Below are 13,165 nucleotides of genomic sequence, written 5' to 3'. Positions count from 1 at the left end.
CCCCATTAAGACCTTCATTAAGGGAGGGGGAGATGCCTCTGCCCTGGTGGAGACCCCCACCCTCCATCTCCTTTCCTCCCAGCAGCCCCTTCCCTGCAATTCTGGCCCTTGGAGGAAATGTTATGGGGGGGGGGGAGGTGTGACTCTGTTACTCTCCTGCCTTCTACTCACCTCCGCTCTGGTTGTAGCGATTCCTTGCAATTTCCAGGTTCTCCCTGAACACCAGCTCAGTGCCCTGAGATATCTGAGTGTTCGTGTTCCAGTACTGAGGATCCTCCTTTTCCACCTTCCTCATCCAGGGGACGCGAGGCAGCGCCTCCTTGGTGTCACTGTCATACTGATCAATTTGCTGGTCATCCACGTACCCCACAGCGATGAACTGGGGCAGCCCCTGGCCAGGCTCAGACACGGCTGTGTAGAAGTAGCGCAGGGAGTGAGAAGTGGAGCCTGGAAAGGAAGAGAAAAGGGGGCAGAGAGTTAGGGGTCCTGCAGATGAAGGCAGCAGCCTAATCCTGCTGTATTACAGGCAGCAGCCCCAAATCAGGAGATCCAAAGTTCAGCAGGGTTTGGGGGAGTTTGTAGACCTGCCCTTAAACATAGAGGCGGCAGAGCAGAGGGAACCTAAGAATCAGAGTTGAAAAGGGGAGAGGATATAAATACAAGTAACAACAACAATAGCCCATGGAGCAGAGGGCGAGAAAAAGCTCTGCCAGGCAGCACTAAATCTCTGCATGTCTCTGCTGAGGCTCCGTGTGAGGGAGAGAGAGGCCAGCCCCTCCCCTTTTTGCCAAGGGGGCAGGAATTGCCCCCCACTTGCAAGCGCCAAGCTGATGAGAGCTCCCACAACATGGTCTGAAGGCTCAGGATGCAGGCATCGAACGGAAGCTAAGCAGGCTCAGGACTGGAAGTGGATGGAGGGGAGACCAGATGAAGCAAAATCCATATAGTCCTCCTGGGCAGCAGAGTCCAGCAGTCCCTGTGAGGCTTCAGGCCCCGCCCCAGGCCAGATGGTGAGTGGCAGGAAGGAGCAGGGCCCTCAGACACTCACATACAGGAGAGTCCTCCTGGGCAGCAGAGTCCAGCAGTCCCTGTGAGGCTTCAGGATGGATACTAGAATCAGCAAGGGATACCCACATGACCTGAAAGTGTTGCTGTGCAATGCCAGGTCAATGATTCATAAGACCACTGCCATCCATGACTTGATCATGGATGGAGGACTTGACCTGGCATGTGTAACAGAGACTTGGTTGGATGAAGTAGATGGGCCTGTCCTTGCCGCTGCTTGTCCACCAGGTTTCTCTTACGCACAGCAACCCAGGTCATGTGGGCGGGGAGGGGGGGTTGCAGTGATTTTTAGGAAGTCATTAGTTTGCACCAGGCGTCCTATTGGGAAGACCCAGTTTTCTGAGTGCATGTTCTGGAAGTTGGGCAATAGGGGCAGTACAGGATTCCTTTTGGTGTACCGACCTCCCCGCTGCACCAAGGATTCCCTGCCCGAGCTGCTTCAGGTCGTGGCGGATGTTCTCCTGGAGACACCTAGCTTGGTTGTCCTAGGGGATTTTAACATCCATGCCGACACGACCTTACAAGGGGCCGCTCGGGACTTCGTGGAAAGCATGGCCTCCATGGGGCTGTCCTTGAATAAGTCTGGCCCAACCCATAGCCGCGGACATGCCTTGGACCTGGTGTTTACCTCTATGGATGTTGGTGATCTGACACTAAGTAAAAGTGAAACGAAAGAAGTGCCATGGTCAGATCACTTCCTGGTGCAACTGGACTTCTCTGCGACCCATCCCCTCTGCAGGGAGGTGGGACCGATTCGGATGGTCCGCCCCCGCCACTTAATGGATCCAAATGGTTTCCAGAGAGTGGTAGGGGATGCTTTATCCCATGTTGATGGCCTTTCAGCCGATTCCCTGGTGGCCCGCTGGAATGCAGAGTTAACCAGGGCTATTGACTGTTTGGCTCCGAAGCGCCCTCTCCGATTGCATGGAGCCCGGAGAGCCCCGTGGTTTTCCACAGATCTGAGGGCAATGAAACAATCGTTGAGACGGCTAGAGCGCCGGTGGCGGATAACTCATTCCGAATCTGACCGGACACAGGTTAGAGCTCAACGTCGAGCCTACCAAGTGGCGATAGCGACGGCGAAGAAGACTTTCTTCACCGCCTCTATTGCATCTGCAGAAAACAGCAGCAGGAGACTTCTTCAGGTGGTTCACAATTTAGCGGAACCACCTGTAACATCGGGGCCCAGTACGGGCCACATGTTCTCCTCCAATGATTTTGCAAATTTTTTTGCAGATAAAATCGCTCAGATTCGGGAAGAAGTAGACTCCACCGTGGGAGCAGGGCCGGGGCGGGAGAGTGCTAGAGTCCTGTCTGGTCAAGTTGTGTGGGATCAATTCCAATCTGTTACCTCCGAGGATGTGGACAGGATGCTTGGACGAGTGAAGCCAACCACCTGTCTCCTGGATCCTTGCCCATCCTGGCTTATAAAAGCTAGCCGGGAAGGACTGGGCGATGGGCTTCGTGAGGTGGTGAATGCTTCCCTCCGTGAGGGAGCCTTTCCAGACCCGCTTCTTAAACCGCTTCTTAAAAAACCATCTTTAGATGCGGCCACGATGGCCAATTATCGCCCAGTCTCAAACCTTCCATTCTTGGGCAAGGTGATTGAGCGAGTGGTTGCTGAACAACTCCAGGCACGCCTGGAAGAAGCGGACCATTTGGATCCCTTCCAGTCGGGATTCAGGCCTCATCATGGGACTGAAACTGCCTTGGTCGCACTGGTTGATGATCTCCGGCGGGCTAGGGACAAAGGTGAGAGCTGTTTCCTAGTTCTGCTGGATCTCTCAGCGGCGTTTGATACCATCGACCATAACATCCTTCTGGACTGTCTTGAGGGGCTGGGAGCTGGGGGCACTGTCATACAGTGGTTCCGCTCCTTCCTCCTGGGCCGTGTTCAGAAAGTTGTGGTGGGGGATGAGTGTTCAGACCCCTGGGCTCTCACTTGTGGGGTGCCTCAGGGTTCTGTCCTCTCCCCCATGCTTTTCAACATTTACATGCAGCCACTGGGAGAGATCATCAGGAGGTTTGGGCTGGGTGTTCATCAGTATGCAGATGATACCCAGCTCTACCTCTCTTTTAAATCAGAACCAGTGAAGGCGGTGAAGGTCCTGTGTGAGTGTCTGGAAGCGGTTGGAGGATGGATGGCGGCTAACAGATTGAGGTTGAATCCTGACAAGACAGAAGTACTGTTTTTGGGGGACAGGAGGCGGGCAGGTGTGGAGGATTCCCTGGTCCTGAATGGGGTAACTGTGCCCCTGAAGGACCAGGTGCGCAGCCTGGGAGTCATTTTGGACTCACAGCTGTCCATGGAGGCACAGGTCAAATCTGTATCCAGGGCAGCTGTTTACCAGCTCCATCTGGTACGCAGACTGAGACCCTATCTGCCTGCGGACTGTCTCGCCAGAGTGGTGCATGCTCTGGTTATCTCCCGCTTGGACTACTGCAATGCGCTCTACGTGGGGCTACCTTTGAAGGTGACCCGGAAACTACAACTAATCCAGAATGCGGCAGCTAGACTGGTGACTGGGAGCGGCCGCCGAGACCATATAACACCGGTCTTGAAAGACCTACATTGGCTCCCAGTACGTTTCCGAGCACAATTCAAAGTGTTGGTGCTGACCTTTAAAGCCCTAAATGGCCTCGGTCCAGTATATCTGAAGGAGCGTCTCCTCCCCCATCGGTCTGCCCGGACACTGAGGTCCAGCTCCGAGGGCGTTCTGGCGGTTCCCTCACTGCGAGAGGCCAAGTTGCAGGGAACCAGGCAGAGGGCCTTCTCGGTAGTGGCGCCCGCCCTGTGGAACGCCCTCCCATCAGATGTCAAAGCGATAAACAACTACCTGACATTCAGAAGACATCTGAAGGCAGCCCTTCAGGGAAGCTTTTAATAGGTGACATTTTAGTGTATTTTTCATCTTTGTTGGAAGCCGCCCAGAGTGGCTGGGGAAACCCAGCCAGATGGGCGGGGTACAAATAAAAAATTATTATTATTATTATTATTATTATTATTATTATTATTATATACTGGGAGAAGAGGAAGCTGCCTCCTCCTGGGTCAGAACACTGGTCCAGGTAGCTCAGAGTTGTCTGCCCTGACTGGGATGGCTCATATATGCAGAAACGGGCCTAGCGAAGCAACTCCCTTAGAGCCGCCCCACCATCTGGCCTTCTGGAGCCATGCACTGAACAGGTCTGACCTGGGTCTTGCTTCCTGGGCTCTGGGAGGCTTTGGAAAGATCTCCTGGGAACTCAGGAGAGCCCCACAAGATCCTGTGAGAACCTGCCAGAATCTGTTATGCAAGGCAGAGAGCTTCAAGGCTCTTTCGGTACTGGGAAAACCTTGCACAAAAAGAGCTCTCTGCCTTCTGCATATATAATTGGTGTGATTCCAGCATACAGTTGAAATCCTTCAAGTTAAATGCATTCCAGTTTTCTGCAATTTCCACCAGTTTTCCAGGGAGATGTAAAGTTAATTGACATGTAATATCTGAGATCCTTCTGGATCCCCTTTTGATAATTGATACTTAAATGGTTCAATGTTGCAATCTTTCAATGGTCTGAGCTGCCACCCACAGAGCGGGTTCCCCACTTGAGAAAGAAGACCCCACAGGGATAGCAGGGGCAGGAGGGCAAATGCAACTTTGGGGTCAGGTCTCAACATGTGGCCCCACATCCCCTTTCCCCACACTTGCCCCTTCACGAGATCGAACACAGGAAGGGGGACAGAGCTCTGGCCACCAGGGGGCCTAATGAGTCTCCACAGCAGATCCCCATCAGAAGCAATCACAGTATTTTTCGCTCTATAAGACGCACCAGACCATAAGACGCATGTAGTTTTTGGAGGAGGAAAACAAGAAAAAAAATATTCTGAATCCCAGAAGCCAGAACAGCAAGATGGATCGCTGCACAGTGAAAGCAGTAATCCCTCTTGCTGTTCTGGCTTATGGGATAGCTGCGCAGTCTGCATTCATTCCATAAGATGCACACACAACACATTTCCCCTTACTTTTTAGGAGGTAAAAATTACGTCTTATAGAGCAAAAAATACAGTAACTTTTGTTGATGTTTATCAGCATATTTTGCTGTTTCTGCTCACTCCCCACACTCCTTAACCCTCTTCCCAAGTCACAGTGAATGTGTACCAAGGGGGCTGTGTGCCTCCTTTAGGCATGAGGAAAGAGCCAAGGCTCCATGGTACTTCTGTTAGGGTGTGAAACCTAAGACGCTGGCAAGTTAGCAATGTCATGTGACTTTAAATAGTCAAGCTCGTTAAGTTGTTAAGTTGCTCATTATATAGAGTGTTTGTTTTCTCTGCCTGGGGGGCGTGAAGCAAAAATGTCTGAAAGCTCCGGAGGTGTTTCTGTTATCTTTCTGCAATAAACCTGTCTTTGGAAAGACAGGCTTCCCTGTGTCGTTATTTCTTTGCTGCTGAGACTCTGGAGCTTGTACTGCAACAAGAATCTCTGCACTGGACTTAATCAATGCTCTGCAAAGAGAACTGTTGCTGGTTACGCAGTGGAAGCGTTTACTGGACCAGTACACAGACTCTCTTAGGTTATGGATCCTTCTACGTTTCTACAGCTGTATTGCATGCAGCGAAAGTGAAAGCAGCTTTCGGATGAGAGAAGACCGGCTTGGTCGTAAATCCAGCTCTTAAAGGAACTGAGAGGCTGCAGAAAGTTGAGAGAGCTGCATAAGTGAAGATTTACAGCTTCATTAGCTGCAAAAGGCTAGCTTGACCTCCCGTTGTGTTTTTGTTTTGTTAATAAAAACAGAGGACGGTGGTAGGTTGCTAGTGAAGAGACGGAGGGGGGAAAAAAGTTTAAAAGGCTTCAGAGGAGGCTGGAGGCGTCTGAAAAGTGAGTAAAACAAATCCCAAGGGGAAAGAGAAGCAAGGGCACACAGAGGGAGTAGCAGCCGACCCCAAGAATGGCAGTGGAAAATTTCCAGGTTCCCTTTACAAAGTTGAACTCTGCTAATTACGTGCAGTGGTCTAAGAGGGCTCAAGTCTGGTTGGAAGCCAAAGAAGTGTGGGCTGACTATGTCCAGAGGCGAAAGCCGTTTGTGGCTGTTGCAGCAGATGCCACAGCAGAGCAACAGGCTGCTGCACATGCTCAGAACAGGGAACATGATAAAATGGACACTAAAGCTAGATGCATGTTGATGGTATCAATAGACGATTCCCAATTACCTCATGTGGAAAATTTAAGGTCTGCATTTGAAATTTGGGAAGCTCTTAGGCGAATTCACCATAGAGCCACGCCCGGAGAGAAGGTGAACATTATACGTGCTTTGTATGAGTTGAAACTGAAGCCAGGGGATAGTGTGGTTGAACACACGTCACAGATAACTGAGTATTTCAACCGACTGTCATCTCCAAGTGTGAATTTTCCTGAAAATATTAAAGTTTATACTCTGCTTAGTAGTCTGCATGCAGGGTTTGAAAACTTAGTACTAACTTTACAAGTTTTGCCAGAGGACCAGCTGAATATGAATTATGTGACTGGTAGATTGTGTGAGCAAGAATATCAACATCATCGAAAACGTATTGATAATTCAAATACCCCAAGGGTTGGATGTTCAGATAATTCCCAGCGTGGGAGAACTAGCAGGCAGAGCTGTAAGGAAGCCTCACAAGTGTTTGCTATGGCCAGCAAGTCATGTTTTCGATGTGGCAGCAGGTTTCATTTGATAGCAAAGTGTCCGGAAAAGCAACAGGAATTTCAACAGTCCAAGGTCAGTTTCCGGAGCTACAGGGGAAGACGAAGTGAGAACTACAAGAATCAACGATCCAGAGGGGGAGCAGGTGCTGATAAGGGACTATCTGCAATGGCAGCACAACAGAGTCCTAAAAGGAGCCAACAAACCTTGAAGTGGATAATTGACAGTGGAGCAAGTCACAGTTTAGTTCCAGCGACATCTAGTGGCAGCTTGATGAACTGCAAGACATCCAGTTGCAAAAACTGTGACTATAGCAGACAATAGTAAACGAGAAATGAACCTTAAAGGCACAATTTATGTTAATTGTTTGCAAACTAACCTTCCTGTTTTCGTTCTTCCAGGAATGAAGAATGGACTTTTGAGTGTGTCATGCCTGGTAAAAAGTGGTTTTAAGGTTGAGTTTGAAAATGATGTGTGCACCATTTCGAAACAGGGGAAGGAGCTAGTTAAAATTCCCTGTGAGGATGGGCTTTTTGTTTTGGATGAAGAGCAGTTAGCAGCAGGTAGATGTTCAACAGGTGAAGCGCAAGCTAAGTGTGTAAATAAGGCTCCTCATACAGGTTGTGCACATCTACTACACAGAAGGTTAGCTCATATATGCTTTAAGTATGTAAGCAAGATGCCAGATTTAGCTGAGGAGTGTAACATTAAACCCTGTCCAAATTTTCTGGATTGTTGTGCTTGTAAACATGCTAAGGTTAAGACATGTAACTATCCCAGATCTGATAGAGTAAGCAAGAAACCCTTTGAACTTGTGCACACAGACGTGTGTGGCCCTATGCCAGTCAAATCACTTGGAGGTGCGAGATTTATGCAAATTTTGGTGGATGATTTTTCAAGGGCTAGTTGGGTTTTCTTTCTGAAAGAAAAATCACAAGCAGCTTCCATCCTGATGGATTGGATTGAAGAAGTCGAATGTAAATTTGGCACCAGGGTGCGTAAAATACAATCAGATCGTGGTGGGGAATATGTGAACCACACGCTGGAGACGTGGTTAAAAGGGAAAGGTATAGTTCATAGACTTACCAATCCCTATTCACCACAGGAGAATGCAGTTGCCGAAAGAAAATTTCGAACATTACAGGAAGCCATTGCTGCTTTGCTGTTTGATTCTGGACTTCCACAGCGGTTTTGGGCTGAGGCTGCACTGTATGCGAATTATACTTTTAACAGAGTGTACAATAGCACAGTAGGCAACACTCCTTACTTCATGCTATTTGGAAAAAAAACCAAAAATTGATCATCTAAGAGTTTTTGGATGTTGTGCTTATGTGCTGGTGCCTAGGGCACAACGTAGGAAAGGCGATCCTAGATCTAAAGAAATGCTTTTCTGTGGTTATCAAGCAAACACAAAAGGTTGGAGATTTGTGAATGTAGAAGGCAATCAAACAAAAATCACAATCAGCAGAAGTGCGGAATTTTGTGAACAGGATGGTTGGAATAAAATTCATGGAAATCCTGACATACTATTTGATGTGGTGAACAGTAACAATGAAACTCAGGCCCCAGGGCAGGTATTAGTTCCAGAACAGGCTGAGGAATTTGAGTCTGAGGATGAGGGTGAGAAATCGTCTAGTTCACCCAAGTCTGTAAAGTCAGAATCTTCTAGCTCTAAAAGTTCACCCGTACAGCAAGAGAGACGTGTAAAGTCAGAATCAGAAAGTTCTTCAACTACTAGTGACAAACAGGTGACGACTAGTGATTCTGGGTCAGAGGGGGAAACTGAAGGAACATCGCAGGAACTGTTAAGGCATTCCAAGCATGCCAACAAAGGTATACCTCCTGAAAGGTACCAAGCTATTAGTGTTTGGGCTGGTTTGGCAAATTGAGAACCTGAGAGTTTTGAGGAGGTTGAGCAATTACCCCAGGAGGAGGCCAGTTGGTGGCGTGAGGCCATGCAAAAAGAGTTGAATTCTATGAAAGAACTGGGTGTGTTTTCCATCACCAAACTGCCAGAAGGTACCAAGGCAGTAAGTTGTAGGTGGGTGTACAGGATAAAGACAACAGCGATGGGGAAACCAGAGTACAAAGCAAGGCTTGTAGCTCGAGGTTTTACGCAAAGAGAGGGGTTACATTATTCCGAAGTCTATGCACCCACTTCAAGGAGTGAAACCCTTCGGGCACTATTAGCAGTTGCTGCTCAGAAAGGGTTCAAAGTGAATCAATTTGATGTCTCTACAGCTTATCTTCATTCAGACTTGGCAGAAGAGCTCTATATGGAGCTACCGCCAGGATTGAAAATTGGTAAATCAAATCAGGTATGGAAACTACATAAATCTATTTATGGACTCAAGCTGCTCATAATTGGAATGAGTGTTTGAATGACGTTTTGGTAGGCATTGGTTTTAGCAGGAGCAAGGCTGACAACTGCTTATATTTCAGAGGTTCAGGAGATGCCCAAGAATCTTTGCTTGTTTATGTAGATGACCTGATCTATACTTCAAAGACACAAGAACAAGTAAAAAAACTAGCCAAAGAGTTAAATAAACACTTCAAAGTTAAGAATCTTGGAGATGTAAAGGTCTATCTTGGTGTTCAGATAGATAGGACCAAAAATGGCAGTTTTCTACTGAATCAAAAAGGCAAGATATTGCAAATGTTGAAAAAGTTTGGCATGACGGAGTGTGCAGGTGTTAGAACACCAATGGAAATGGGTTTTATAAAAGACAATGAGTTCAAGGATAGTGCTGAATTCAAGCGTGCTGAAATCTTTCAGTCAGCACTGGGAAGCTTACTTCATCTTTCGCAATGGAGTAGACCAGACATTGCTTACGCTGTTAACTTACTCAGCAGAGAAGTTTCAAAACCTAGTGTAAATGCATGGAAAGGAATTCAAAGAGTGTTAAGATATTTACAATACACCAAAGATTTTTGCCTTGAATTATCTTCTGAAGGACAAGCACAGATTACTTGTTGGGCAGATAGTGATTGGGCAAATTTAAAGGATAGAAAATCAGTGTCTGGCTGTGTAATAAAATTTGGTAACTCTCTGATTGGGTGGAGATCCAAGAAACAGAACCTGATTGCTTTGTCGTCAACAGAAGCTGAGTTCTGTGCCTTATCTGAGTTATGTAGAGATTTAGAATTTTACAAATGCTTGGCACAAGAGATGTATGAAAAGGCCATCACTCCAATCACTGTATGGGGTGATAATCAACCGTGTCTTAAGTTAGCACAAAATGGGCAGTTTAAAGGTCGTACAAAACATTTGGATATCCGCTTTCAAAATGTTTGTCAAACGGTAAAAGCAGGAATTGTTAAATTAAATTACTGTCCCAGTCATGAAAATCAAGCTGATGGTTTTACAAAACCGCTTGGGTTTCAGCGGCATGAAAACTTTTGTGAAGAAATGGGTCTGAAGTAATTTTGTTTTTGTATTGCCAGCGAGAGGGGGTGTTAGGGTGTGAAACCTAAGACGCTGGCAAGTTAGCAATGTCATGTGACTTTAAGTAGTCAAGCTCGTTAAGTTGTTAAGTTGCTCATTATATAAAGAGTGTTTGTTTTCTCTGCCTGGGGGGGCGTGAAGCAAAAATGTCTGAAAGCTCCGGAGGTGTTTCTGTTATCTTTCGGCAATAAACCTGTCTGTGGAAAGACAGGCTTCCCTGTGTCGTTATTTCTTTGCTGCTGAGACTCTGAAGCTTGTACTGCAACAAGAATCTCTGCACTGGACTTAATCAATGCTCTGCAAAGAGAACTGTTGCTGGTTGCGCAGCGGAAGCGTTTACTGGACCAGTACACAAACTCTCTTAACTTCTCTAGGGCCACCGCTGTACAGGGTACAGGATGAGCCCCACAGAGAGGGCCCCCCAAGACAGCTGCAGCCCCTTAATTCCCACCCTGGGCTCCTTTGGGAGGAAGGTGAGGATATAAACTCCATTTTAAAAGATGACTGTCAGTACCAAGAAAGGCCTCACAGATTTGGGCGTAAAGATGAGGCCTTCCTTCCAACACCTGTCCCATTCTCTGCCTAGAGATTATCCGAGACCCACAGAAACAGCTCACAAAGACTTGGGGAGGGAGGGAGCTGATCATAAAATCTGTGTGGGGCATTTCCCTGGCGGAAGGTAGAGGGGCACAGTGCTAAAAGGGGAAGAGGAGGCTATTCCTGTTTTGCCTCAGGTAGCAGAAATGGGACGTATAATTATTATTATATATTGAATTTATATACCTCCCTATACCCGGAGGTCTCAGGGCGGTTCACAGAACAAAATCAAAATACAAAACCACAAAATATTCAATAATAAAAAAGCCAACATGTCCCCTCCCCCAAACCCCACACTTTTAAAAGGATGTCAATCAAATCAACCAAAGGTCTGGTTAAAAAGGAATGTTTGTGCCTGACTTATTCAAAAGGTGTATAATGAAGGTGCCAGGCACACTTCCCAGGGGAGAGCCTTCCAGACGGGGAGCCACTGCAGAGAAGGCCCTGTTCTCGCATTGCTCTAGAGGAGGCGGCACAGGAAGGAGGGCCTCAGAAGATCATCTCAGGGTCCGGGTAGGTTCATATAGAAAGAGGTGGTCCTTGAGGACCCTGTGAAAATTGTGTTGAATGCACTTTGGACAACTTTACCCTTAAGGAGGAAGAAGCCCGCTTGAGTTTGGCCAGTGACTCATCTCAAAACAACTAGGAAATAAAAACCATAGACAGGACTCTGAGGGTCCAGCCCCCCTGCGATGCTGGCCTCTCGACTGCAGCATCCATGGCAGATGGCCATACAACCTCTGCTAACAAATCTCCGAGGAAGGAGAATCTACCACCTGCTGAGGGAGATCCACTGTGGAAAACAAAGTTCAAGGAAGCGTAAACCTGCAAGATGAGTTTGCTTGAATTACATACGCCTTGATGGTGTGTCGACTCTGCTACCTCCTCTGGCTCGGTTTCCTTTCAGGCCAGATCAAATGGGACCCACTTCTAAGACCCTCCCCTCCCAGGGCAGGGGCTCCCCCCAGTTCAAACCACAAGAGCTCAGAGCAAGGCTGCCTCTGGTTGTGGCATCTGGATAAACAACACAGGCAGTTCTGCTCAGTGGTTGGGAGACAAAGAGCCACAAAATGAGTCACACGTGAGACCCCAAAGTGAGGAGGAATCTGAAGGAACCAGGGGTCTCCACCACCCTCTGCCCAGCCCTGTAGTACAGTGAGGGGGCTGACCCCCAAATCGAGAGGGTTCAAGAGAGAAATAACAGGTCTTGCTCTTTACTTCTTAAAGCTTTTAAGTTACATTGAGAATTTTTATGCAACAAGCAACTTTTAAACTAAAGATAGTAATATATTCATACCATTTTCCATTAGAGAAACATTTACAATAAAGATTCAGGTAGGTAGCCATGTTGGTCTGACGCAGTCGAAATTAAAAAATTGTCTAGTAGCACCTTAGTGACCAACTAAGTTTGTTCTGGGTATAAGTTTTCGTGTGCATGCACACTTCTTCAGATACACAGTGTTCAAAACGTAGTGAAAGGGGCTGTACAGAAACGGAACAGAGGAGCCCCTGCATAATTTGCAAAATCTACATTTTTGACAGGCAACAGGAAGGGGTTTTTTTTTGGGGGGGGGGGGAGTCAGAACTGTAAAGCAGGCGAACCTGATTATGAATGTGGCTGTGAAAGGGATTTCCTGAACAAAACAACACTGGGAATTGCGGGTGGGGACCCCTTATTCAGACGTTCCCCCCCCCCCCCGCAATGAAGTCAGCTCTACACGCGTCCAGCTCCCACCCCCAGGCTGGTCTCCTGAGTGTTTAGCTGAGTTTTCAGAGCGGCTGAGGGTTAGAGGAGGGAAGGTAAAAAATAGAAAAGGAAAGACCTGTACTCTCTGTCTGTCTGTCTGTCTGTCTGTCTGTCTCTCTCTCTCTCTTTCTCTCTCTCTCACACACTCACAAACCAGAGTCAACCCGAAGCTGCGGGGGGCGGACAGGCGAGTCCCTTTCCCCCCCATGAATCCTGCCAACACCTTCCAGCTTTGCCTTGTTCTTTGCTTGAGCCCCGAGCCCAGGAGGGAAGCGGCCCCTGCCCCAAAGCCCCAAGTCTGGGAAACAGATCTTTGGGAAGGGATCCGACTCCACTTCGGACAAGAAACTCCGCGATCGCCCTTTCAGTGCCCACGAAATGCAATTCTCAAAGTCTCATGTGTCCTGTCGTCCCCCCCCCCCCCCCGAGCTTAGTGCAAATGATTTTCTTCCCCCGCCCAGAGCAGAGTCCTCACCTGCGCAGTCCAGGAGCAGCAGCAGCAGGTGGGCAGCCGCCCCCAGGATCAGGGGGGGCCAGCGGAGGAGGAGGAAGACCCCCATCTCCCCCCAAAACGAAGCTCCTTTTTCTCCTCTTACTCCAGCGACGTCCTTCTCCCTCCGACTCCGAGACCCGCTCTCCGCCCCGCCCGCGGA

At 48.1% G+C, this 13,165-nt stretch overlaps 2 protein-coding genes and 1 long non-coding RNA gene across 6 annotated transcripts in view; 2 read left to right on the top strand and 1 right to left on the bottom strand.

Moving 5' to 3' along the window:
- The window catches only part of LOC307209129, a 64,194-nt gene that overhangs the window by 41,633 nt on the left and 9,396 nt on the right, over positions 1–13,165 (top strand). The gene's annotated exons all lie outside the window — the stretch shown is intronic.
- The window catches only part of LOC307207901 (antigen peptide transporter 2-like), a 58,623-nt gene that overhangs the window by 36,062 nt on the left and 9,396 nt on the right, over positions 1–13,165 (top strand). The gene's annotated exons all lie outside the window — the stretch shown is intronic.
- The window catches only part of LOC307208856 (major histocompatibility complex class I-related gene protein-like), a 27,749-nt gene extending 14,584 nt beyond the window's left edge, over positions 1–13,165 (bottom strand). For all 4 annotated transcript variants that reach the window (XM_079963863.1, XM_079963861.1, XM_079963862.1 and 1 more), the window contains exons 1-2: positions 12,988–13,165; positions 172–447 (exon numbers count right to left, since the gene is read on the bottom strand). In XM_079963863.1, the coding sequence (XP_079819989.1) occupies positions 172–447; positions 12,988–13,072 (361 nt within the window). In that variant the 5' untranslated portion in view covers positions 13,073–13,165. The remainder of the gene's footprint in view (positions 1–171; positions 448–12,987) is intronic.

Source organism: Podarcis cretensis, assembly GCF_951804945.1.
Source record: "Podarcis cretensis genome assembly, chromosome: 2".
In the NCBI taxonomy this organism is placed as follows: domain Eukaryota; kingdom Metazoa; phylum Chordata; class Lepidosauria; order Squamata; family Lacertidae; genus Podarcis; species Podarcis cretensis.
This window is presented reverse-complemented; position numbering and strand designations above follow the sequence as displayed.